This window comes from Nanorana parkeri, unplaced genomic scaffold (genome assembly GCF_000935625.1).
Source record: "Nanorana parkeri isolate BGI_ZX_2015 unplaced genomic scaffold, ASM93562v1 scaffold986, whole genome shotgun sequence".
NCBI lineage: Eukaryota > Metazoa > Chordata > Amphibia > Anura > Dicroglossidae > Nanorana > Nanorana parkeri.
Window position 1 is genome coordinate 324,009 of NW_017307254.1, and position 27,489 is coordinate 351,497.

At 41.2% G+C, this 27,489-nt stretch overlaps 1 protein-coding gene across 7 annotated transcripts in view; it reads right to left on the reverse strand.

Moving 5' to 3' along the window:
* PUM1 (pumilio RNA binding family member 1) overlaps positions 1-27,489 on the reverse strand; it is a 51,869-nt gene that overhangs the window by 16,391 nt on the left and 7,989 nt on the right. For 5 of the 7 annotated variants that reach the window (XM_018566902.1, XM_018566901.1, XM_018566899.1 and 2 more), the window contains exons 2-8: positions 19,790-20,166; positions 13,339-13,407; positions 11,074-11,179; positions 9,878-10,125; positions 9,240-9,406; positions 7,083-7,353; positions 6,891-6,984 (exon numbers count right to left, since the gene is read on the reverse strand). In XM_018566902.1, the coding sequence (XP_018422404.1) occupies positions 6,891-6,984; positions 7,083-7,353; positions 9,240-9,406; positions 9,878-10,125; positions 11,074-11,179; positions 13,339-13,407; positions 19,790-20,155 (1,321 nt within the window). In that variant the 5' untranslated portion in view covers positions 20,156-20,166. The remainder of the gene's footprint in view (positions 1-6,890; positions 6,985-7,082; positions 7,354-9,239; positions 9,407-9,877; positions 10,126-11,073; positions 11,180-13,338; positions 13,408-19,789; positions 20,167-27,489) is intronic. The other 2 variants (XM_018566904.1, XM_018566903.1) reach the window with 1 other exon arrangement.

The window sequence follows — 27,489 nt, forward strand, 5'->3', positions numbered from 1 at the left end:
TCTACTATTTCAATTACCTCTATAATTTCCTCCCTGTAATACTATACTACAGGGGTAGCCAAACTCCGGCCCTCCAGCTGTGGTGAAACTACAAATCCCATGAGGCATTGCAAGATTCTCACAGCCACAGGCATGAATCCCGGAGAGATGCATCATGGGATTTGTAGTTTCACCACAGCTGGAGGGCCGGAGTTTGGCTACCCCTGCTATACTATATGCAGAACTGAAAGCCCTAAATGTTGTCTGCCAACCCCAATGCAGAACACCTAGCCCTACTTTGAGAAAACAAAGCATCACATTAGGTATTTTTAAGCACAGTTAAGCTAAATAAATTTCCCGATTTACAGCAGCTATAGAGGTAGAGCATATTGGTTCTGTGCTATAACGGTATCTACCATGCCCCAATTTTTCATAGTCTAGTAAGTACAATTACATCTAGAATGAGTCCCTAACTATAGGAAACCTGTACAAAGAAATAAGTAGGCTGCCACAACGGATCTGGAAATGCTAGTCAATTGTCTAGACTTATTAAAACCAGGGATGGCCAAGTCAGAAATGCAAATTTTTTTGCCAGGTCAGTGACTCAAAGCACTGAAGCAATGAGTCAGCAAAACAGCCAGGCAACTAGAAACTTCACAACTACCAATGGCTACACATAATGAGGGGAATTTATCAAAACTGGAGCAGTTGCCCGTGGCAACCAATCGGCATCTCTCTGCAGTTTGCTCAGGTAAGAATTGAAAATAATAGAAGCTGATTGGTTGCAATGCAAATCTGCTCCAGTTTTGATAAATTCCCCTCAATGTGCATTGTTGTGCTCTGCAGTTAAACAAAAAAAAACAATTAGAAGGGACAAATTCTGCAATGTTGGGGCTTGTTCAACATAGCTGGCCGGCAGTAATAGTATGCTGCAATGCACAATAAAGCATGTTACGGCACTTGTTTGAACAGGCCCAAACTCCGGAGTGAATTTTACCCTAAATAGGAAAGGGATGTGTCTATTTACAGGAGAAAGCAGCAGCAAAGACTATAGAAAACACAACTTCCATTTTGGAAGGCTAGTTAAAGTGCTTTGGGTATAGCCGCTGCATTCATTTTCTTTTTCATCCCTTTATTTAACTGATAATCCAGTAACACACTTTCTGACCTAGAATGACATTGATTCAATCAATACCGTAAGGTGACTGAGCATAGCCACCTTAGCACAGAACAAGATAACACTTCCCCCTTTTCTCTTCTACATAACATAGCGGGGGGTATTTTGTAGTTCACAGAGCTGGCAACAATGAAACCGTTAAGCATGCAACAAAGAAAGAGAACACAGGCAGTTACCAGCTAAATACTTCTGCCAGATGAACAGGTATTTTTTGACCTTATCTAACATATGTAATAAAATGCCTTTGAATGGTATATTTAACAGAGCAAAAGAGAGCACATAGGAAAGGTTCACTGTTAAAGAAATACATACACTTTAATAGCTTACTATAAGCTCTGTGCTGTGGGTGGTACAGGCACGGTGTATGCAGTGCACCTTTGGTGCAGTATGGGGTCTTTGTTTCAATGGTCGTGTAATTTATATATGCATGGCAAGGACATACAAACTAGTAAAGAAGGTGCACATTGCGCAAGTATTATTAAAGGGGGGGAAAAGGAACCACGAATGGCTCGCTCTTTCTTTGTATGTGTAAAATAGTTTTTTTCAGACTGAACCAATATATAAGCAATATATGCTTATGATATGCTTGTGCAATATATAAGCAATGATAAAAGTACTTGAAGTGCTGAAACATAAGCGGACTTGTGTGGTATAACCATTACAATGATTCCCACGGACTTCCATATCTTCACAAAGGTGAATCAAGCTAAATGGATTTTGTACTTTTGAGTCCCACAGATACAAAGTAACTACAGAATTTGGCATCTGCTGCTAGGGTCAAGGCATAGTGACAAGGAGAACAGATTGCCCATGAAGAACCTAAAGTTTTAAGATCCAAAGCACAAAATTCAGATCAAGAGGGACCTTGTCACTGATGGAAAGGCTTATTGTATTAACACTCACATTGCTCGGAGGAAACCTAAGCACTTCTGATGGAATAAGGAAGGAAATATATTTCCATTAACAAAAACAATTGGACAAAAGCAAAATGATTCCAAGGGAGCAGGAATTAGCTTTTCAGAAACTAAATGATGCAGAAGACTATAGAAAGCAGATTTTGACACAACACAGAAGTTATTGTAGGGGTAAAACCAGCTCATAGTAACAAATACTAAATACTCACTTCCTGTCCTTTGAGAGATTAACTTTGTCATGAAATTATTAGCCAAAATGATGTCACTTCCCTTCAGCGGAGGCTTACTGAAAATAGAAGCCACCTGCTTTAGTCAAAGGAGGTGGATGTTTATTGCCAACACGCAACAGGGTTGCTCAGCTCAGGGACTGTGCAGTCCTACAGTATGCACATAGCATGTGCTCACTTACTGTATATACTCTGCCTAATCTATGAACACATATTGCTCACACTACATTTAAATATACAAGTATGGTGGATTCACACCAGTAAAAAGTGAGCTTATGAAGCATGTTCTACATAGATAGCAGATGCTCAGCCAGGGACAGAGGTCCAAGGACATGTCCACAAACACACTAAGCATACTGCTAAGGACATGCTCAGACTAGAATGGAAATGACCAAACTAGACGCTCATGCTTATCACATAAAGTTATTTGTCAGGGACATGAAGGTCACACTGTGCAGTTTGCCATGGACATGCTCACCACATGGGAAACAATACGAGGGATATACACCGATCAGCTATAACATTCTGACCACTGAGAACAAATGGGCGAGCATAACGATTTCAGCAACTTTGACAAGGGCCAAATTGTGATGGCTACACAAATGGGTCAGAGCAACTTCAAAACTGCAGCTCTTATGGGATGTTCCTGGTTTGCAGTGGTCAGGACCTACTAAAAGTGGCCCAAGGGAAGGAAAACCAGTGAACTGGCTACCGGTCATGGGCAGCCAAGGCTCACTGATGTTCGGAGCGAATAGAAGAGTAGAATCCAACAGAAGAACTACTGTAGCTCAGATTGCTGAAAAAAAGTTAATGTTCGTTCCAAGAGAAAAGACTTCTGAATTTCTTGAACATCATGTGGATGGCTGGGTGCGTGTGTGTCACTTACCTGGGGAAGAGATGGCACCATGTTCTGCTGGGAAACCGTGGGTCCTGCTATTCATGCAGATATTACTTTGACACGTACCACCTACCTTAACATACCTGCTGACCAAGTAAAGTGGTCATAAATGTTATGGCTGATCGGTGTATATAAGAAGCGTTTTGTCTGGGGCATGTTGAGCAGAAGGGACAGGTTGACCACACTGTGTACTTTCCAAGGGCATGCTATACACCTGAGATTCCCTACTAAGGAAAGACTAAGCAAAGTGGGCCAGGGAAACGTTGAGCACAAGGATCACCCTAACATGTTAACAAAAAACATATTCTGGTGTATTTAACCCTTTCGCTGCCAAGCCCTGCCTAACACTTAATCTTAGCTAGCAAGACAATATTTGCAATTTTCACCTTTTTTTCAACTGCAGAGTTAGTAAAAGACCCCCCCCAAAAAAACATTTTCTGAAAGCGCAGGACCAGTAGAATAAAAGAGACAGTTCTAATTTTGTAGGTACTGTGACAGTTGTGCAAATGTTTATCAAATCAATATTTTTGCTAAAAATACACAAAAATCATTATCAGCACATAAAAAACAATTTACAGGATTCCTACTTAATCTAAAAAATATCAAAACTATACTGAATTAATAAATAACAAATATTTGTAAATTTTAAATTGCACCTTTTTGTGAAACGGTAAAAAAACAAAAGGAACACAAAATTCATGCATCACTTGGCCCTCACTTTTAGATTGTAAGCTCTCATGTGCAGGGCTCTCCTTAGCATCTTGTCTTGAATTGTATTTCTAAGTGTAATGTCTTCCTTGTATTGTAAAATGCTGTGCAAACTATAAATCCTGTATAATAACAACAACTGTAAATAAGCAACTTATGCTAATAATCTGTGTTAACGCCTGATCTGCAGTGCCGTTTTTTGCACTGTGCTGGTGTGTGTTGTGATAAAATGAAGCTGGCATACATTTAACTGCAACATAACGTATTACAACATATGTTAATGCAGTGCAACTCTTTACCATGCGCTGCCACATAGTTGAATTAATGTTTCAAAAAGTTTCACACAAAAAAAATAGAAAATACTCTCTCCAGTTATCAACGGACAGGAAGCCTCTGTACTGAGTGCTCCTGATCATTCATAAACTGAGCACATAGTAAGTGATTACTAGGTCCCCAGTCACGAATGAAGAGAAAGTGATGCATAGCACCTGTCACTTGAGCTTTCCCTGCACGGCCCCCCTTCAGCAGGTCTCTCCTCGCTCTGAGCGCAGGCTGAAGCGGTCTGTGTCCCTTGCGATCCCTGCCGATACAGCATGCAGCTTGCTCCCAGCGAGGATGAGAGAGCTGCAGAGTGGCCGGAACAGCGGCATGCGGATGATTTTTAATGAATAGCTGTTAGCCGCTGATGACAGCTACTCATTTACAGGGGATTGTCAGGAGAAGCCTTCTGCTATAAGCTTATGGTCACTGAAGCAACCATAAGCTTATAGCAGAATGCTGAATGCCAGCGATGTATGGTGTACTACGGTAGCCAGCTGGAAACAGTTTTGTTCCACCGTATGCCTTACGTCCTTGGCAGGGAAAGGGTTAAAGGATTTTACATTGTGACTAGCGATGTTTTACGATAGAGGTGTACTGACTGTTCCATCTTCTGAGATAATGAAATGCCGCTATATCTGTAATGAGGTTTTTTTCCTTCAAAATTTCTATATTTCTGTGCGAACACTTTTGCTAAAAGTTCTATAGAGTGCAGCTTATCCTTATTAGTCCAGTGAGAAACATTTACTGTTCATGTCAAAGCTAAATGGTAATCAACCAGTTTTCAATAGCCATGGCATGTCATGATGCATGCAACCAACTAATATTTTGCAAAGGAAAGATCAGCATTGGCAGCCTCTGTGTTTCTCTAAGCGCATGATTACTTTATAGAGCAAGTCCACTTTCTCACAAAATGTGAGAAAATTGACATCCACACCACTCCACCACCTCTCTCTGCCCCCACTGTTTATATTGTTACACTGTATGGCGTATGTCGTACTGGAGCCAGGCAGTTAATATTAGGCATAATGCCCGCAAATGGCGAGCGCTGAAACTAAATACCATCTGCTGGGATTTATATTTTATTCAAGCTAATAGGCAATGAAAATAAAAGCAATGAAGCACCAAGCTGCCATCCATTGTGTTTAAAATAAAAGAGCCTGTTAACGTGTGCCCCCTTCTACTCTTGAGGTGCATTTTTGTCTTGACCGAATGTCAATGTATATAGTCGGACGGTATAGAAGGTAATGCACATGCCCTTGTAACCATGTTACTATTAAATTGTTTAGTATATGTCATGAGGCGGATTGCCACTGAGTTGATGTTTGGAATTGATAAATATATTCACGCACAGTTGTACGGTGGCTACAATATCTGTGACTTGCCATGTATATTGCTGTAACGTATAATTGAGACATTGTTGCAATGAGTTCTTGTACTTTGTTTTTCTACATTTCAATAAAGACGTCTTGAATTTAAAATAAGAGCCACTGACTAATAACCAGAGAAGAACAAGCTGAACACAACACCTTGCTCTGGTCAGCAAAAAGGATAAAATACTGGCAACATAAGTCATCTTCAACCTTTAATGGAAAATCTCACTATAGATCTAACACCATTTGTAGAATACCCGCACCCCTATATATATTTACCAGCACGCAACTGCAAATTTGATTTCACCTGCCTATATGTTCCAACATTCAATTTGTGAGTGGAGTAATTCAAGATAAAAAAAACCAATGCAACTAATGAATCAGATCTGCATTAACCCCTTGCCATCCTCCCATCGTAAAAATACAGGCGGACAGTGGATCCTTCCTATGGGTGGACGTGCAGGTATGCGATTTTTTTTTCTGCTCGTGCAAGCAGAATCCCGCCAGGAAGGTTAACAACCGTTACCGGCTGTTTTATACAAGCGTTCGGCCGGCTCTATAGCTGGCCGATCCGATCGCTTGTATAACCCTAAATTGTGGCGCACCCGACGTGACCCTGTCTTTTATATTTTACAAAAAAATTGGGTAATAAATGTTTTATAACATAACGTAGGGAAAAAATAGTCTTTTCAAAATTTGTCCTTTTTTTAATTATATAGTAAAAAATTAAAATCGCAGTGGTGATTAAATATCACCAAAAGAAATCTCTATCTGTCACCAAAAAAATGGCATAAAATTAATTTCAGTACAGCGTTGCATGACTGAATAAATGTCAGTCAAAGTACCTGAATACTGAAAAATGGCTTGGGCAGGAAGGGGGCTTAACCCCCTGTCCGCAAGTGGTCAATGCCTAAACCATCAATAGCATATCAACCAGAATCTGAACAGCAAAGAAGCACAGAATACAATTTTCAATAATTAAAACTCACTCAATTACAGGACTTCAGATGACATTCCAAATGTGATAGAACTGTAAATATATGCGGAGCCCCAAACAAAATCATATACCTGCAATTTAAACAAGCTTGGAGAAGCTACTAAATGTGTTAATGCTGATCTACCCAAGATAAGGATGCAGTAGGGACAAAGCTGAACAGCCTTTTTTTGAGGTCACCAACTGCTATTTATCAGCTCAGCGTGGTCAACTTTCTACTGAACTACAGTCAATATAAATTTACAAAATGTTTTGCAAACAATCAAAAATGTATAACACTTGAGACAACCTAATCCCCGTACCTATGTGCGGTTGATGTGCTGCTGCCAATGCGTACTGTTGCTGCTGGGCTGCTGTCAGTTGCTGTACTGCAAGAGAATTCTGTCTCTGGAACAACTGTAGAAGAAACTTACCATTAACAAGACATATTATGTAAACCAACACAAATGCTTCCTGCGTTGTCAGTGGCACAACTTCTTTCACACTAGACATACCTGCTGTTGAGAATTATAATCAAAGAGGCCAACTGTGGTTGCTCCAGAGTCAACTTGAACTTGGTTGCCCTGGTAGTCAAATTGTAGGGGTTCCATGCCAACATGCTCCATGGGATCCAGTTGAACACTTTGAGACTCCATGCCACCAAAGTCCTCCACTGGCTTAGCTCCATTGCTGTTGGTCAATTGAGCAAGTCCCTCAGAACCATTCTGACTTGGTCCAAGAAGATCCACCTCACTTACAGAGTTCTGGCAGTTACCTGGGGTACGGCTGAAGGGAAAAACACAGTTACTCAAATATAAAAACACATTTGAATATGGTGACAATATTTCTGTTAAAGGAAGTCTATCACGATAGAAATATGAAAGCTGCCATTTGCCAAATCAGTTCCAACACCACAGCCTCCCACAGTGTTTACATGCATTCTAACAAAATCTGTTTTGCTCTGGCCATATCCAGATACCCTATATACAGCCAATTCAAGCCTATAGGGATAAGATTGACCACAAAAAAAGACTCTGTGGCACTGGAATTGTGGTAAAAAGCTGCATAAGAAATGGGGGGTTAGCACAGTGTAGGTTTAGAGGTGGATTTAGATAAAGATACACACACAAATATCTGTGTTTTACAAATTACCCTTTTACATGATCTAGAGCTCTGGGAAATAACCATGGAATCCTTATGCCACTATTGGCAGCACCTCTGCTTGTTTTACAATTTACCTCCAAGTCTCTCAGTGTATCCCAAGGCTCTGAACAGTAATAGAGCTTTGCATAAAGAGATCATTGACATAGTGGTGCAGTGTTGTCCTCCTCTGCCACAGATTCTCCCAATCCTCCTCCTACTGAACACCAACAAAATCTAGGGTACACTGATAAGCAAAGGGAGGGCACAATGAGCAGACACAGGGGACATATGGGCGATAAAGGGGCACATTGATCACTAATGTTATGGAGCAAAACACCACTGATCAACAGTTAGAGGGATCTCACTACTGATAGCTGACATTTAAGGGGGCACACACATCATTAACCACCACCCAAAGGAAGTACTATACCAAGACCAATGAACTCTACAATCTGCTCTGTGCACTGTATATGCCCTAAACTAAACAATTTTGAGGGCATTTTAGGGCCTCACTGAATGTAACACATCAGGTTGTTTTCCTTTATAAAGTATAAGAAAAAAAAAAGGTTATTAAATACCACCAAAAAAATTATACAAAATTAGTGCTGCATGACCAAGGAATTGTCAAACAATCACAGCACTGAAAGCTGAAAAATAGCCTGCTAATGAAGAGATCAATAAAACGCTAGCAACTCAAGTGGTTAAAATTTGAAAACCAGAGTTTACCACGGATTCAGGCTCCCAAAAGAGGATAGGAAACCTGGATATGGCAACTGTCATGCAATCATGCTTTACCAAGATTTAGGAGACCTTAAGCTTGCTTTAACTGAATGTAGCTGCAAGGAGATACAAGCTATATCACACAGGACCCATTTTCTATGGTTACCATAATCTCAGATCCCTTCAATAATGTCATGGTCAGATGATCTAAAGGAAGATATGTCAACAGGCGATTTACAAAAAAGAAATCCTTGAGAGACGGCTCCGATGATTGTGGCAAGTCAAATCAGAGTCCCAAAAAAAAAAAAAAGAAGTATCTTTGTGTTAACTATTGTTGACTTCAAAAGAGGATTATATAAATCTATGGGCAGAAAACCCCTTTAAAACACACATTTGAAGAAGAAGAAAAAAAAGAAGTACAAAAAAGTCAGGGGCAGCAATAATATAACATGGAATAATTAAACATGCACAGGATAAAAATCAATCACAGTACAAAAACTTTTAAAAACACACAATTTTCTAAAACGGCACACAGAAAGCAAGCTTTGCATCAAAACTAAATGAGGGGAATTTATCAAAACTGGAGCAGACAAAATCTGGAGCAGTTGTCCATAGTAACCAATCAGCTTCTTTCTTCAGTTTGTTCAGTTAAGATTTGAAAATTAAAGAAACTGGTTGGTTGATGTGCACGGCTCCTCCAGATTTTGTCTGCTCCAGTTCTGATAAATTCCCCTCAATGTGTTTTATTGGATTAAGGGCCTGTTATATTCTTTATAGAAAGTCCAAGGCCTTAATTTATCATACTATACCTGAAATCCTTTACGTCAACATCAATCCCATTCTGGACTGGTAGCCCATTAACCTTGTCCATATTGTCAACTTCCTCCTTCAGGTCTCCTAACTTATCCCCTTCATAGACACCTTTGCTTTTTTTATCCCCTTTGTCATTTTCTTCTCCTTCTGGATCGCGAGGACCCTAAAAGATCAAAAAGTGTTTTAAAATAGGTTAAAATAACCATATGGGTTCACCCCAAAACAGTCTCTCAATTTATGTTTAAATTATACATTTCCTAGGCCTTCAATAAAATTAAAGCTGACATTTTGGCGATCAGAAACCTTGGCCACAAATTCCCTCTGCAATTAATATGGCATCAGAAACCATAAATATGACATCCAGAAAAAATGCTACTGGTAAGACTGAAAATGTTGCTACTATAACCTATAATTACCAGTTCTACGTTCTGGAGTACTAGAAATTGTTCAGCAAAAAAAAATAATAGTGTTTATAAATGGGAGTTTCAGAAGATTTTATGTTAATTGTTGTCGTTCTAGCTATGGGAAGAAGATAACACAATATGGCTTTCACACAGTCAAACTGACAACCTAAAGGGCGCACTAACAATGTTAAAAACTGACTGTGTATACCTGCAGCCATCTTTGTTTTTACCTGCATTTTTCTATATCTTGGCAATCGAAGGGCTCCCCCCCTTGTTTGTATTAAGGGAGAGGCACTTACAAATCCTCCTTTTCTCATGCAGTTGTCTCCAGGAGAGGAACTGAGGACGTACTCCACCATACTGACTCCCAAGCCTCCACTTTCAGAACGAGGGGAGAGCACGGAGTTAACTTCGCTGCCAACATGGAACCCTTGACCAGGCCGCCTCTGGACCATGATAGGCTGGGAAACTGAATGATCTGGGAAAGGAAAGATAAATGCATTAGAAAAAGAAAGTTAAATCTTTAAAAGCCAATTTTATATATTCAATTATTCTGACCATCTTACAATGTCCTTACCCAGCTTTTGCCCTACATAGGAAGGCTATGTTCAAATGGGTGGCAATGGAGGACAGAGGGGAACACTGCACACAGACAATCTTAGCATGTGCTTATTTAAGAGAAAACAATAAGGATCATGCAATGTTTTCTTTAGCTGCAAAAACACTTAGGTCTCCCGAGAACAAACCCTCAGGGATGTAGGCGGCCGACAGAATTTAATGAAACTACACCCAATGCAACCAAAAATGGCTGCATTGGGGGACTCATTTAGCCTCCAGAGGCACAGTAACTGCCAACATCACAGATCAACTATATTTGAATTATTACACAGGCATGGCAGCCCTGTGCGTGCCAAAAGAGTGCCTTGAGGCAGAACCAGCAGGGAAGAGCTAGATGTATATAGTAGGAATGTTACATCAGCACAGGAAGTGTGCTGGGGTTACAGAACACCTCCCCATAAAACATAGAAGAGGTATTCTTTAGTTTAAAAAGAACGCAGGCAGGGTTCATAACGTTGTTTGAAAATTTAGTGCAGTTCAGCTTACTACAGGAACTTAGCAGCACATTGGACCAGTGGCCAGATCAGCAGGTATAGTTTGAACTTTCAACTGTATATTTAACAGACCAAAAAGGAAGAAAACAAGGGATGTTCATTGCTCAGGTTCACATACACATAATTTAGGTACAGGCTGCTCTCCTGATCGTCCACTGACAACCCAAAAGGTTTCAGGGGTGTGCTTCTGTAATCAAACTACCCAAATACCACATTATAAGCTGAACACAATAGCTGCAAATCAGTTGTAAAATAATGCGCACGCTTTACGCACATAGCAGCGAGACCATAAATCTGTAACAAAATTCACTTACCGGATGCCCCCCATGCACTCTCTCTCCATTGATCCCCCAGAAAAATGCCTTTTGGTCCATCCTTGGAGTCATCGCTCTCCCAGAATTTTTTGCCTGGCAACAGTTGCTTGGGGGAAAATATAGGCTTTTAATCATAACATAAATACAAGAAAAGCTACTTATATACATATTAAAATAGCTTCCACTTCCCTTGTAACAAAGAAACATCTTCATGACACCAAGACAGTTTATTTTAAGTCCTGCTTTTTGCCAAGATGAAGTGGCATTTCTGATTCTAACTGCTTGCTACTTAGAACAAGCGTTGAGCATCAACATTTTCCTGTACCAACTCTAATGGCTGAAAGATTAGATATGGTCAGGTATTTGGAATGCCTTTTATATAGGAAAGCAAAAGACCAGCCAAAAATTATAAGTTTTCCTATCATCATTAATGAAATGTATCCAACTGGTTCTTACCAATTACGTGGTGAATAGTGATGTGCGAGGGGCTTGGTGTGAACCCAGTTTGCCAGATTTTGCCCAAGCCCATGCAAAACTGTGACTGACACACCCTCTCCCTTCTGGTCCAAACAGTTGTGGCAGGGAAATCCTCTGCCCTGCAGCTACACATTACCAAGGGGCGGGGGTGTGTGACTGCCGCAACTGATTGGGCTGGAATGGACCCGTCAGTCAGTTTTGCCCACACCTGGGCGAACTGGGCTCACACTAATCGCCCGCTCAGCACGAATGAGGACTACTCTGGTCTTTACAGACCCATTATTTTTTTCTTATTTAAAATAACTCTGTCATTAGAAAAACACTAAGGCTTCCACTTCTGAAAATGTTTGCTATCTGGAAAAAAATTCTTGCTTCAATATTCTGAATCACTGACCTAGAATAAAGTATGCAGATAAGGCTTCTAACTTTTCTGACTTTCCTAGTTGCAGATAGTGGATCAGCTTTAGGCCCCGTTTATGCCAGGGCGTTTTCGTTGCGAGGATTTTTCCTTGCTGAAACGCCAACATTGAAAATCCCATACATTCCTATGGGGGCCGGTTACGCAAAGGCGCGTTCCGATAGGCCTGTCGCTCGAAGTGCTCCCTGAGCTACTTTTGTCTCGCGGATCAGCTCGTTTTCCACATAGACTTCGGTGGAAACGCGCTGATCAGCACGTTTTTGTGTGTTTTTAACCATGTTTCAGCTCTGAATCCCGCATAAAAACGTGCAAAAACATCCTTCCAAAAAACATGCGGAAAGTGAGCTGAAACGCTGTCGCCCTGGTGTGAATGGGGCCTCAATGCTAATCAACACACATTTTAGCATTCTTCAGTAGTTGGTGTTTTTAAAGAGGACTTTCATCTTTGCGATGCGATCCTCAAGATCGCCATTTCTCCACAAAGAGGATGCAAAGTAACATTAAGAATCCACTCCACCTCTCCACATGGAGGATGCCAAGCACCCCAAGTCTATCCCACGAGACTGGCCAGTTACCCAGCTAATAGCCATCCATTTCCTGCTACTTTAAATAAATAAAAAAAAAAGTAATCTTAATTAGCATTTTTCTTTAAATGTGCAAGGTTGTAGGTGATTTATTTTCAAAAGGGTCAGTACATCCATGAGCAATGTATCAGTTATTTTTAACAAGTCTTAAAACTAGCGGTCATCCACCTAATAATGCAGATCCTCCAAGCTCTTTGCAGTTCAGCTTGCAAAAAATTGCACAGCAACCTTTCAAAATCTTCTTATTCTCTTACTGGATTTCAATCCAAACCTCGCTCACTTCAAAAGAAAAGCCAGTCAGTCAAACTTAAGCTATGTTTGTGCTTTCCATTAAAGTGAGAAGAGTGGAACCGAGCATGTACCTGGTGGGAATATCTGATAGGGTCAACACGCAGCGCTAGGCAGGCAGTAAGCAGATACATTTAACAAAAATGAGTCTTTCATCAACAGACAAAAACACACATTTCGTAGACAATTATTCAAGGTACACTTAATGCAAGTACAGATGTTGTGCATCAGGCCACCCTTATGTATTAGGAACATAAAAAGGCCAGGAGTTGCCAGCAATACCTAATGCAGGGTGCTAAGGAAGCACAACTACTCCAAAACCACATGAAGAAGTATACTGAACCCTAGCTGATAAATTCAGAACAATGTCCCGTTCACACCATCTTTTTGTGTTAACGCACACATTGCTGCAAAGGAGGTGGCATGAATGTCCCCAATTAATTTAACTTATTAGAAGTTTTTCGTTAACACATGGTTTACAAGTATATGCATACTTACTTCTCCCATAGCTCTTCCTTCAAGTGCAAGAGCCTGAAAGTCATGATTTAATTCATCCATGGAGCGCACCTATAAAACATAAAAACAAATAATTGTTCAGCCTGGTTGACCATGTTTAAGTCCCCACTATAACTTTATATGAACACTCCAGGGCATGCGGGTTCTGTCGGAATACTAGCACTCCCGTTTCCTTTCACAAGTGCAGCAGAAGGCCAATTTATTTCTCAGAGACCACCTTAGAAATTGACTTTTGGGCAGTTCAGCTTTTGCAGAGAGATCCCTGTTCAATGTTCTGTGGCCATTACGAGGGTTTAAACCTTCTGTTGGACCAGTTATTTAATTTACAAAACAGAAGTAAAACAGGAGAAGCAAGTCAATGGTGAGAGAAAGGAACTCTGTTGGGGAGATCTTAATAAAATTCCAGAAATATAATAATACAGTGGATAATCCACCGTCTTTGACTTCTAAGCAAAATCGGTCATTGCGTTTTGAGTAGAATGACCTATCAAAGGGTAAATTTCACTTTAGTATTAAAGGAATCATATTGGGAGAGTAAAATATTCTGTTCCTAACATTTAAGAGCTGGCATGCGACACTGCAGGCGTCACATGCTGGCTCTACAGAATTGAGAGCGGAGCAATAATGTGAACACTGATCACTCAGGCCAGGGTCTTCTCCCTGCAGAGAGTAGTGACCATCAGCCACCGCTCCCTGCAGGTATTCCCCCTCTCTCCATTCTCCAGCATTCATTGGAGGGACATGCAGCGGAGGCACAGCTGGCTTTGGCTCTAGAGAGGCTCTGCGCTGTTAGCAAATAGCAGACACTAGCCCGTTAGATGCAGACCGAGTCCCAGGAGGACATTAGTAAATATAATTCTTTGAACCCAAAGAGGACTAAACCCCCCCCCCCCCCCCAAAAAAAAAAGAAAGAAGAAGGTTACAGGAATTTATTAAGGACCATAAATAAAAATTAGACCACACAGATTTTTCTTTTCAAATTAAAGCCACACTCACCTACATTTAGAAGCTGCAAAACGTTGTTCGCTCTGTGTCACTCAATGTAGCTTCCCCAAATTGCTGGTTGGTAGAACTCACACACACTGTACACATCACAGCCTTGTCACATGACTGCCAGTTTTAAGACTACAATTCTACATTACATGTATTGGGAGTCACTGTGATTTAAACGGTGAGAGGAGGAGGGTTAGGGGATTGGCTTACAATCTTGGGCTTTAGAGCGGTCTGTGCGTGATAACGCACAGAGCCAGGAATTGGTAGGAATCGGTAGCACGCTTGTAAGGGCGGGCTATGGCAGGTTTTTGTGGGACCCTGCACAGCAGCATGGCCACCCCCAAAGAAACATAGGAGAGTTCATTTTCAGTGGCAGAATACAAGGGTGTGAGAAGCTTTAAAGCAGAATGCCACCCAAAAACAAGATAAAAATAATTAGAAGAATATTACCAGCTACTGCTGCAAAATCCACCTTCAATCCACAGATTTTCCCCAAAGTATTTTTTTTCTGCCACTACATGTCCTCAGTCTGTCAGCATCATTTAGTCCACTTCAACGGAGCTAAGGTCATCCAGGACCCACCCCAGCCTTGTACTGGACAGTGTGAGAAGAAGCAGAACAGTGATGAGCTCATGTCTCTGTGACTCTGCTTTCTCCTATCATGCTTCTTGGTACATTAAATGATTGGCTCCTTGTACTGCTTATATTTCTCACACTCCAGCTCTGCTGTACAGCGACTGCAAGAGACTGATACCAGGTCAAAATTAGGCATTTACACTGTTATTTAATGTTTTTATCATTATCAAGCTGCATCAGTTTGTGTCTTTTATATCTGACTGGAGTTCAGCTTTAATAGAAAGGCGCACAGCAAACACCAAGCGCTGATGTCTGATGCAATATATATTTTTTTTACCTGGAGAGCTTAAATACACATTAAAAAAAAACTATTTTAGTTCCCATCATGCACAGGTAGGATGAATCAATTTCCATGTTCTTACATCAAGTATTGCAGCCATGTAAAGGAAACTTGTGCCGAGAGAAAAAAAAAAAAAGGGGAAGAGGGGTGGCATTGCTAATATGAAAATCCTACTTTCCCGTTTTTCATGTTCATCACTTGGCATCAGTAATTTTAAGTCCCTGAACAAGTATGCGGATCAGGAGTTTTGGCTGGCTTCTTGCTTGTTCTGTATCACTTGGCATACTGATGCTAGAGCAGGCGTGTCAAATTCAGATCATACAGTGGGCCCAATTAAGTCAAAATAATCTTCAATCGGCTGCATTATGAATACAGAGGGCCACATCTACTTCATTTCAGAAAAAGTTGACAGCACCTTGGCGACTTTATAATATTATTAATTGCCGCTTATATGTTTTTTCAGAGAAAGAGGCCTGAAGTATTCAGCTTTAAAAGTATGTAAGTATAGGCTATATAAACTGCAAAACAGGTGGGACCTCATTCAGGAAAACTTCTAAAAGTAGTGAACAGATACCCTGTTGCACTCCTTACCGGATAAAGAACCTGTAAGACAGGTGGGTGCATGTAGTGACCACGGATGGCACCACAAATAAACTGAATTGTTAGAAATGTCACCAGCACACCAGTATTCAGTGAGATAAGCAAAAGTCCATTTATTGCAGGAACATCGCCATTCAAAAACTAGTGCTTTTGGGGTCACGGTGGGTCCCCTTCATTAGGCTCAGAATGCCAATCAATGGGACCCTGCATGGCCCCGAAAGCGCTAGTTTTTGAATGGCGATGTTCCTGCAATAAATGGACTTTTGCTTATCTCACTGGATACTGGTGTGCTGGTGACATTTTTAACAATTCAACTTTTAGAAGTAGGCACAGGATACTTCAAATCATTTAATCCTTAAACCAGCAGAAAGCCACAGAGAAGCAGGGGTATTGAGGGAAATGCCCGTTATTGAAGCCTATCAAATATAAAAAGCTAAAAAGGGGCTATAAAGTAGATTTATAGCCCCAAATTTTTTTTTACGTTTTAGATAAGAGTAGGGAGGGATTAAAACCCACGCAAGCTTATGTTTTCCATTGTCCCATTTGGGGAGATTCCTGTCCTAGAGTCTCAACAGAATGTTAAAGGAGGGGGGGGGGACCACTCTAAATTTTGGATTCCCCCTCACTTTTATTCTCGGTGACAATGGTCACAAGTTCAAATAGAGGCATGAATCTCTCCAATAGGGACACAGACTAAAATAAAAATTTGACAGGAGGTCCCCTCAACGCTCTATCCACTACTAAAAAAAGGTTTGGCCTAGCGATAAGCTTTATTTCACTGAGGAAAGATCAGTTTTGAGTTATTACTTCTGCCCCCATCTTTTTATTACAACTCTTACAGTTGTAATCAAGATTATTGAACCCACATTGCAAATCAGGTGTATTGGCAACGTTTACAGACTTTTAGTTGTTTGCAATGAACAAATCAAACAAAAGCAATTAAAATAGGTCAACACAATGAATATTTCAAATGGTTTCCCCAAGTTCAACTGAAAACGCAATTTTTAAAAGACTTCTGTAGTCTCAGAATTATTCAACCCCTTTATGGCAATCATCTTTAGTACTTTCTTGGGTTTGGGAATATTCTTGGGTTTGCGTGCTGCAACCGCCTTCTTCAAGTCCCACCAGAGATTTTCTATGGGGTTCAAGTCAGGTAACTGCGATGGCCACTGTATAATCTTCTGCAATCAAGCCTTGGAGGAATTTTCTTGGGATAATTGTCCTGTTGGAAAGTCCAATGACACCCAAGCTTCAGGACTTCCTGATACTTCAATGAATCCATCTTGCCTTCCACACGTTGCAGGTTTCCAGTGCCAGAGGATGCAAAACAGCCCCAGAGCATCGACAAGCCACCACCATGTCTAACTGTAGGCAGAGTGTTCTTTTTAGCTTATGCTCCATTCTTCTTCCTCCAGACATACCGCTCGCTGATCCATAGGGCCTAAAAGTTGCAGTTTTGTTTCACAGCTCAGAACAGAATCCCAAAACTTCCTTGGCTTATTTATATGATTTTGAGCATATTGGAGCTGACCTCTCTTGTGCTTTTGGGTCAGTAGTGGTGTATGCCTTTGTACGAGTTCTGCAAACTGAAACCTCAATGCCTGTTGCCACCAAGTCTTGCTGCAGGTCTTTTGCAGTCACTCGAGGGTTTTCCCAAATGCGCCTTCTCGGAAAGCTCACATTTGTGCTCTAGTGAGAGATTCGATTTGGGGGCTTGAATTATTTTGAGACTGCAGAAGTCATTAAAAGCTGCATTTGGGGAAACCATTGAAACATTTGTTGTGTTGACTTTGTTTGATGTGGTCATTGCAAACAACGGAAAGTTTGTAAACGCTGCCAATAAACCTGATTTAGCTGATAGTACAGTTGTAAATTTTTGATTTCAACTGTACTATATTTTTTGGTATTCTGGCTACATGCACCAAGTTCACTGAGGGCATGGACTGGACTATAAAACACAGCACTGAACTATTAAAAGGTCGATCCACACCAGCAAACCGTGCTAAACGCAAGGCATGTGCGGTGAGAGAAAGTGCAGATGTACTTTTTTTTTTTACAACTTTATGAATTTTGTCACGAATGACATTTCATTCAGTTCTACAGCAGCGACGTGGTTGTACCGCATCACTGCAGGCAGTTCTTTTTCCAGTGCACACCATCACATCACGGTGGTGTGAACTGAGATGATAGAAAACACGGCTATTGCCTTGTCAGTAAGTTGGGGCTGTGCTGAAAAAGCGTGACCAGTGCAGAATTGTCCATCAGACTTTTTTTAAATTTCCAGCCATTTGAAATTTCACCTATTTCAGCATTAAGAAAAACAGGACTATGTGTTCTCATATACAGTACCTCATGCATTTTATTGGGAGCTCAAAATTAAGAGTAATATTCTCGTTAACAATGTATTGCTGATAGCAAAATTCCAAAACCCACAACACACAATGGCATTCATATAAACACACAAATCTGATGAGTGGTCACAAGAAGGCAGCAAGAGGTTTAAAATCACAAATAGTAAAACTGAGATTTCTGCACTAAAAGAAAACCTCAAAGTTGCTGGAGTTTTTGGCAGACAAAAAGGAAAATGCACTTAAAAGCCATGTATGTTTAATTCTTTACAGCATGCCTACGGTGCTTCTCATCAAGCAAACCAAATACATTACCCTTTAAGGGGGAAATGCATGTTCACCTCAAAGTAAACCCATCACCAATAAAGCCAAGAAAATGCGTGTAGTTTTACAAATAAAATGCAATCAAAGAAACCTGACGGAATGTTAATATGCAAACGTCCACTTCTGCATTTTTTCCAAACTTGCTGTTCTGTAGATTGTCTTTTGTCTGCAACAGGTCTATAAACAAATATTAGGTGTCTTCTGGAGAGCCCCATGTGTGCTAAATTGTGTTGTAATATGCAAACAAATACATCTACTGGTACTGTGAAGAGCTGGCCTATCCCCTTCAGCGTCTTCCTAGTTCCCCATCACTGTGATGAACATCTTTACTAGCCAGCAGGAAGACATCAATGCCAATTTACATACAAGAACTCACTGGGATATGGGCCACACCGACCACTCCAAAAGATGTCATTGTAGTATTGCACCCTGCTCAATACCATTATGATTCTGACAAGCTTACATGTATGTAGAAACAGGAGTAAGTCGGACCAATCTAGAGGCCAGATTCCACTATCCACAATAAACAGCGTGGATTGAGAAATCTCCTATTGCAGTCATTGTATTCTGACAATCAGCCTGTCATCTGTCAAAATACCTCAACTGCCAGCCCTGCATCTGATTGATTTCTCAAAAGAAGTATGCTAGATGGGAGATGGCACATAGCCACCCACTGAGCAAATTTTATCGGGTTAATTAAGAAGCAGACAAAATTAACTCCATGTGTATGAAGCTAAAATTTAACCCCTTCGTGACTGACGACGTACAGTGTACGTCGCCAGCATCGGGGCTGTTTAAACAGACAAATATATATCTTGATGACCTGTCACCTTGCCCATTCCCTGACTCTGTTAAACTCAACTACACAGCGTTCCCCCACCCCTCAGTAGCAACCACCACGAAATACCAGGTACCAGGAATTACATAAAACAATGTATGTGTCATGTGTTAATGTTCAAGCCTAGCAACTGGTTACTAGGCCCAAGTACAGTTACGTAGGAAAAGGTCACATGCTCCCCAGTACCCAGGTGCACCATGTATTTTGCAGCAACTTCAATAGCTGTAGCAGTGGGAAAAGTGCTGTGAACGTGGGAAAAACTGGGCCAGGGTGTAGGCTTTAAAGTGACCTGAATAGACAAGGTGAAAGGGTCCCTAACTTTGTATGCCCATTGACACCCTGGCTCACAGAAATTGTCCAGCCCTGGAAAATCCTAAACTTTTCATTAAAACTATTACTAATGTGCTTACTCACCTGATGTTCTGGATGTATATGATCTCCGGTGGGCCAACGATGCTTGCTGTTGTTGTAACCTCCGCCACCACTTCCGCCTCCCCCTAACTGTTCTCCGTGCTGTCTTTGGAAGAAGTAATCCACCATTGCGTCATCTTGCGAGCGCCCAGCCACTCCCATTGAGCTGCCCACAGGGCTGGCGTGGGGTCCTGCAGCCAGTGCAGAATGAGTTGGAAGCTGTGGTGGCTGCTGCTGGCCCACAGGTCCAGATGTCAAGACCACGGGCATGTTGTGGTTAAGGGTACCTTCTGTGTACTGTTTCAGGTGGGGGCTGAAGGAGTCCTGCCAGAGAACTGTTTTCCTCTTCAAAACACATGCAACGCTCATTCCACCAACGCCTATAAAAAATAAAAAAAATAAAAATTTAAAATAAGATGAATTCAATTGGCATGGTCATTACAAAACCAAAACAGTATATGTAGTTGCAATAGCAGCAAAGCAGCTCTCCTGGCACATAATTGTGCCGAGACTGTACACAGTGATGATTCCAGAAAACAGTTGGTCCCCCTGCACTCCTTACAACGCTTCCGGTTCAAGTGAAAATAGTGGTGCTCGCAGTGACAATCACAGATGGCGCTGTGTACAACAGTCAATGAACAATAGAAATCACCAGCACTCTGTAAATTGAATTAAAAAAAAAAGTCAGTCAATTTGGACTAAACGTCACACATATCGCATAATCCAACGTTTCGGTACCACGTAGGGTCCCTTCATCAGGGCAGAGATGTGACGTTTAGTCCAAAAAAATTGACTTTTTTTAAATTTCATTTACGGAGTGCTGGTGATTTCTATTGTTCATTGTACACGGAGATCCACATGCGTGGCTCAGTGGACACTAACAGCAAAAAGTGCTAATAGGCAGATAGAAGCATCTGTGACAACAGTCTCTTCTGTCTTAAAAAGCTTGCCTGTCAGCACCTTTTAAACCAGGTATGTTACACTGATATTTTCTAGTTGACATGCGGCCCTCTTGATCCTTCTTTGAGGCCTCTCGTGGGAGGGGGATAAAAACAGACATTCAGTATATCTCTATCCAAGCAAAATCGTTTTTTGTTTAACTCCTCACTTACAGTTTGAGCTGACAACACTGTGCCTCTGCAGCGCCAAAACACTAAGCAATGTTGTCAGCCGTGCCCAGTTCTACTCTACTGAGCTACAGAACACCTCCCCCATGCCTCAGCACCATAACATAAGAGGAAGCGGTTTTGTAGGGAGAGAAATGGGCAGGTCTGACAACACTGCTGGAGATGTCAGTGCAGCAGAAGAACTCCGATGTCAGCACACAACTGAAAGTTAGGAGCTCACTAGATTTCTGTCAGAACGGGTATTTTTTTTTTTTACAGACCCAGAATATAGGTAATGCATGTATTGGAGAGATGTTTTGAATGTTTATTTTTCCCCCAATTCTTCACAGACATGCACTTTAAGGATTTTAACTAAATGAGGTCCGGCCTCTTCTTAAGTTGATAAATGTTACCATTCCATACATAGTTTTGTATCTAAATACTTCAAAGGAAACATAAAATTGGCCCTTTTCTCTAGCATGAAATTTTGCTAATTGCAACTGGTACTAGACTGTTAAGTTGGTCATACACCTTACAATTATCTGCAGATTTTCTCCAGCCCTGGAAAAAACAAATCCAATCAGACTGTTCAGGTATTTTGGGAGCCAGCGGGGCCGACTAACAAGATACTGAAGCTTGGCCCAGGTGGAGATTCCTCCATCCACACAGTTAAGTGTAGATGAAGGAATCTGTTCCACCTTTTTCATCTGACCACAGAAAATCTGCAGATAATTGTAAGATGTATGGGCAGCTTTAATTACCCAAGTGCCATTTTTTTTTTTTGTTATAATGCAGGTGTGGCAATCAGCAGACATAATGTGGCCCCTTGAAGATCAAATACATTTTGGCCACCGTTTCAGTTGACTCCGACATGCCTAGTTATCTAGTCATGACCAGTCTTCTATTGGATGTACCAGCCAGCAAAAACTCAGTCTATTTACATTTCCTCTGTACTCAACTTTACCCCTGCCTGGCCAAGACTCATCGGACAATTAACTTAAGAGTAGAGTTAACACAGGAGCCCACTGCATGTACGTCTGTTTTCAGTAATCCAAAGCTGCAATAAAGCTCTAGCTGACGCACATGGGCTAATGTGGCTTTGGTTGGGAGGGAGGGGGCCAGTCTATGAGATGCCTGTTAACATGAAGATAAAACCCCACACGAATTTAACTTTGTCATTTAAGAAATCTAACGCGTCACCCTGGCATGTCAAACCCTGTGCGACAAGACATTTAAACTAGAAAGATTTTCTGGGAGCCTGTATCCAACTCAACCAAATGTCCAGAAGATGCAGAATGGTGCACACATACAGTGACATCTCTATCAATCTATGCTGTACTAGACAATCAACCTTCCACAGTTTAGCTGGTCACGCACTGTAATATTTTCCTCCTTCAATCTGCGGGCTGAACAAAGTAAAATTACAGATTCCGCCATCAACGCTTACAAGCGTTGATTGAGAAATCCCCACCGTTTCCTTTGTATTCTGACAGTGACCGCCGCCCGCCCTAAGAAGACCTCAACTGAGTCGGCAGCTCATTGGCTGCCGCCTCTGTTTGTTCGAAGATTTTCCAACCGTCTCCTTTGATAAGCTGATCAAGGGATGCTGACCCAAAAGGCGACTACAGTGGCACCCACTGTGCACATTTTGGCCTGTTCATCAAGAACTGGCCAAAATCATAGAGTATATGGCCAGCTTGAGATCAGTGCCAATTACGTCACCCAATAAGCCAACATTTATTAATCTGCACATCTCCTCAAAGTCACTAATAATTATCATACTCACTAGCCCCTGACACTACCTCAAGGACTTCCCAGATACTCTATTTTGTAAAAGGCATTACACACTGGTCAAGGTACAGGGAGGCGACCAAGCTGTTTTGCTTCAATGCAGTAGAAAACAAAAACCAGGTCACCAACCTGCCTGTGCTGTCTGGGTAAACTTCAGGAATGGGTGAACAGTTACATATCTCAGAGACAGAGCTACAGAGTTTCAGCGCTGATTTGAGCTGAGAGACTTTAAGAGCTACAGTGCACATATTGTTGCGCTACATAGCACTACTTTTGGCATGGACTTCGTAGCTGCTCCATTGGGCTGTATCAAATCAAAAGTGGTCTCGATGACATAATTCCTCTTCCTGTTTCCTCCTTATATTTCTGTGCAAAGGTTGACCCTTCTGTAGCGCGACATTGAGCTACACCATTGAAGTCTATGGGGGCCAAAATCGCACGAAATCCACGGAAAAATAGGTCATGTTCAAGCAACAAGCTTGAGCTACAGGCGACATTGAGCTGTGAGATGTGAACAGTTCCATTGAAATGCATTGGACGAGCTACATTGAGCTGATGTTTGAGTGATTTTTGAGCTGAAATCCCGCTACAAATCGCACAGTGTGAATGGGGTCTTAGCAGTTAAAACATCTTTTGCATATCTATGTGAAATGTGTTTGGCAATTTGCCAAAGTTTCAGCTTAAGCAACATACATGACCCAACACAAAAGATCAGATAACTGCTGCCAGACCATGGCATCTTTAAAATCACTTTTCAAACATTTTTGTGAGGTTTTATTGCAAAAAACCGATAGATCCCTGGGATGAAGGCTTTTCATTGCATATGGCTATCGTCACATGTGTAGCTTTACGTGGGCTTACATTTGTCCAGTCAGAAAAAGATCAACAGTCCATATGTTAACATGCGTAAAAGTGAACTGCCACCTTATTTTTCTTCATACACTACTGGAATGTTATTATTTTGTTTAGGCATCGATATAGCACTGACAATTTACACAGACTTTACATACTGTACATTCACATTAGTCCCTGATGTAGCGGTGTCTACTTTACAACACACACAGAGACCATGGGGAACAAAAGTAGCCACCCTCCAGAAGGAAAGACAGTGTCAGCACCAATTCAGAGATGGTTTGAGGACCTACAGCCACGTGATACACAAATACAATATATTTTTATAAATAAAAGTACTGGAATACATTTTAAGATTTAAAGTGGACCTTTACTAGGGCTGCAACAACTAAATCGGTTATAATCGATGATTGAAAAAGTTGTCAACTTTTTCAATCATCGATTAATCGGCTTCTGATTAGTTGGCCCTGTTCACAGCTCCACAGACGCTGCGCGCCGCACCTCCTCCCCACCTCACGCTCGCCACTGCTAGACCCGCCCGCATCCAAATTTCCCACACATGGTGCTATATAACGTGTGGTGGTAGGGTTTATTCTCCCAAAAGGAGCACCTGCTCCGGTGATAGCCATCAAGGTGGGATACTTGGGTAAAGGGAGCTGCACTTTGTTTTTGGTTCATGCCAGCATTAAAAACCTGACCATGTTTAACCCTTTCCCTCACTGCATCCCTGGAGTTCACCTTTAATGTTTTTCAGATTGCAGAAAGACATGAAGTGACAATATCGTTCAAAAAGCAGGAAGAGTGTAAACCTGAGTCTAGAGATTGCACACACCTAGTCAGGAAATAAAACTAGACTATAACATCACTTCCTAATATAAATGTACACAAAAGCTACAACTTTTTAAAAAAAGTCAGAATTTAGGAAGAACAGCGCAAATAACCGCAGCGATTTATTATCTTTGCAGAATTTTGTATTCAACCAGCAGGTCAGAAGACATCTGATCAGACTGCAGCAAAATATTTGTCATTGTTTACTCACTTCTAATTGCAACATGTTCCAAGTAATACGGTCTTGATATCCGACACAAGCAGCAACTAGCATGCCTCTGTCGCGCCTTATCTTACCCTTAGATTTCATTAGCGCGTTTTTAGATTTTTATTAACTCGCAAAGAGCACTGACAGTACCACTGAGTGAATTACATCTGCAACATTAACATGTGTGGACATGTAATAGCACAATTACCTCCTGTAAAAGACTAACCTATGTCTAGGTGTACAACACCTGTACACCCAGGTAGGCCTAAAACGACATTTTGTAGCAGTAAAGGCTTTAAAAACTAATCTCTACTGCTTTCAACTCCTTAACACTGATGGTAGAATACATGTAGTAGCATGGCAGTGGGTCTTATGCCGTGCTGCCACATATATGTACTCTGCCAGCGTCATCGTGTTATGTTAGGAGAAAAAAGGAATTGGCGCCATCACTGAGGCCGTTCTCTCACCAACTGCTCCCATCACCTAGCAATGATTGAGAGATGGCCTCCAGATCAAATGATCACTGCAAGAGCAAATCACAGAGATCAAATGATTGGAAATATCATGTAGCACTTCCATCGTTATGACCTCTTAAAGGGGCAGCTCCCGCCGCTAGGAAGGTGTTAGTGTGGCAGTTATTCCTTCTCAAACATCCGTTTTGTCCAAACTGCTTAGAAACACCTACTGGTTGTTTACATTAGGGAGCTGGCAGTCATGAAAGATTCTTTTCATATAGAAAAAAACAGTGAGGGAAATCAAAACTGTGCATGGCAACCAATCAGCTTCTCTCTTTCATTTTCAAATCTTAGCTGAAGAAACTGGAGAGAAGCCGATTGGTTGCCATGCACAGCTGCTCCAGTTTCGGTAAGTTCCCCCAGTGTCTGTGTTGTGAACTTTCAATATTAATTTCTCCACAAATGCTTAGATACAGAGATAAGAGATTGTTTTAAAGTGATTTTAACGTTTGTTTACAATATGTTGACTTTAGTGTGCACAATGTGGGCACAGGTTCACTTTAGCATAAACAGCATTTTTACTGCTGTCCCTGGTGCTGTTAGAGAGATTTCACCTGACCTTCAGTCCTTTGGGCAACCATTTTCCCAGACAGGAAGTGAAGAAATATCCCCAATGGAGCCTAGGATTGCACTAAAAACCTGACAGGAATCTTTCACTACTATATCCAAAACAAAAGAATTATTTAATTTTTTTTTGCTAGATATACTTTTACATTTCTCCCTCTGTTAAATATTTGGATCAGCATTTCTGTATGTTAATCCTGTACTACTATAACAAAGACAAATATCCTTTGACCTAAACAATAGAATAATAAGTAAAAGCTTAATGCAGGATTTCTATTTTTGTAAGCGGACTAAACTACTAGCTCTAAACAAACCTAGTTTCTGTTCTCTGCAAACAGTTACACTTGGCAGGACCTTCCATGTGAGAGTTATACCATGCGTTAATGTGCACTGCATCAAGGCAGCCCAATGAATGGCATTGCACCACACAGAGAGCAGGTGCATTGCCATACTTTGGGGCCACAAACAGTTTTCAGTAAGAGCTGCCACACATCACAAGCGGGAATGGGCCCTTTTTTGTTTTTTAGGCCACTGATAGAATTAAAAGGACAATTGTACTTTTATTACAAAATGCAAAGCTACAGTATAATATACAGAACAAATATAAAATGTGTACCTGCAAAAAAAGGAAGCCATTCTTTCAAATGCCAGTCAGTGTGGTTTTGAGAATCCTCTGACACCTCCAACATTGTAAAAAGAGGGGCAGTGCACAGAGGAAGATGGGGGAGGGTCTGTGTCATGCTGGCTCATTGTGAATAAAGACGACCCGGACACAAACACTTGTCTATCCCCTTAAACTACATGCCCTGCCCTTCGTGACACATTACAAGATGGTAACACTAGGGAGACCCCATACAGGCTAAGTAGTTGTAAAAATTGTTTCTTCTTGCCACAGGTACACATTAAGGGATCATCCCCATGGACATGCACAGCCGTGTGCGTGTCCATGCAGAAGCCTGCATCAGGGAGGGACAGCTGGTGCATGTAGGCACCTCTACAACTCAATGACGCTGATCCAAACTTGCATATCTGTACAGGTACGGATGCCTACCCCTGGATGCAGACTTAGGGCGTGCATCCGAAGCGGTACCAATGTAGGTCACAGGAAGTTTTTGTGTACAGGAAGTGGGCTGACTAAAGCTGGGCCAAGCCTCATTTAACCCAGAAGACAAGCATCAATAGATGGGTGACCAGCGAGTGTAGGGGCACAGTGCCAGAGATTGGGCACGTATAGCACTTGGATCTGCTTTTTAAAATTAAGCTGTGCAAGGGACTGCATTCTTTCAATGTATGCCCAAGCTACCCTTGGGCTTTAAAATGATTTTGGCAAAGCAAAATACCCATGGCAGAAGCATTAATTGGAAGCTTTCATTTTCCCAATCCTAGGCTGGATACTAGATCTCAAACAATGTTGCAGCAAAGATTATACCAATATGCAATCCGGCAGTCAGAAAATGATAGCGTAAATCCAAAAATATTTTTCTTTGTTACAGATTACTTCCATTGTGCTAGTCTAAAGGCTTTTTATTTTATTTATTTTTTTACTTTGGACTCCAGGCATGTAAAAAAATGAACCCTTTGAGTGGGGCTACCCCAGCCCTGCAAGGGTTAAGTGCAAACCTTTTGCCACTCTATGCAAAACTTTTCGTTGTAAGAACGCTGCCCCTGCTGATGTCTCATTTAGCAAATGCTAGTTTCCTGGCTATCATGCTGACCCCTTGCCCTAATACGCCGAGTAACTAACTTAGAACAAATATGTAGATAAGGACTTTAGACATACTTGCCTTAACTTATGTGTATACCTGTTGTGGAACAGTGACACAAATATAGACTCAGCAT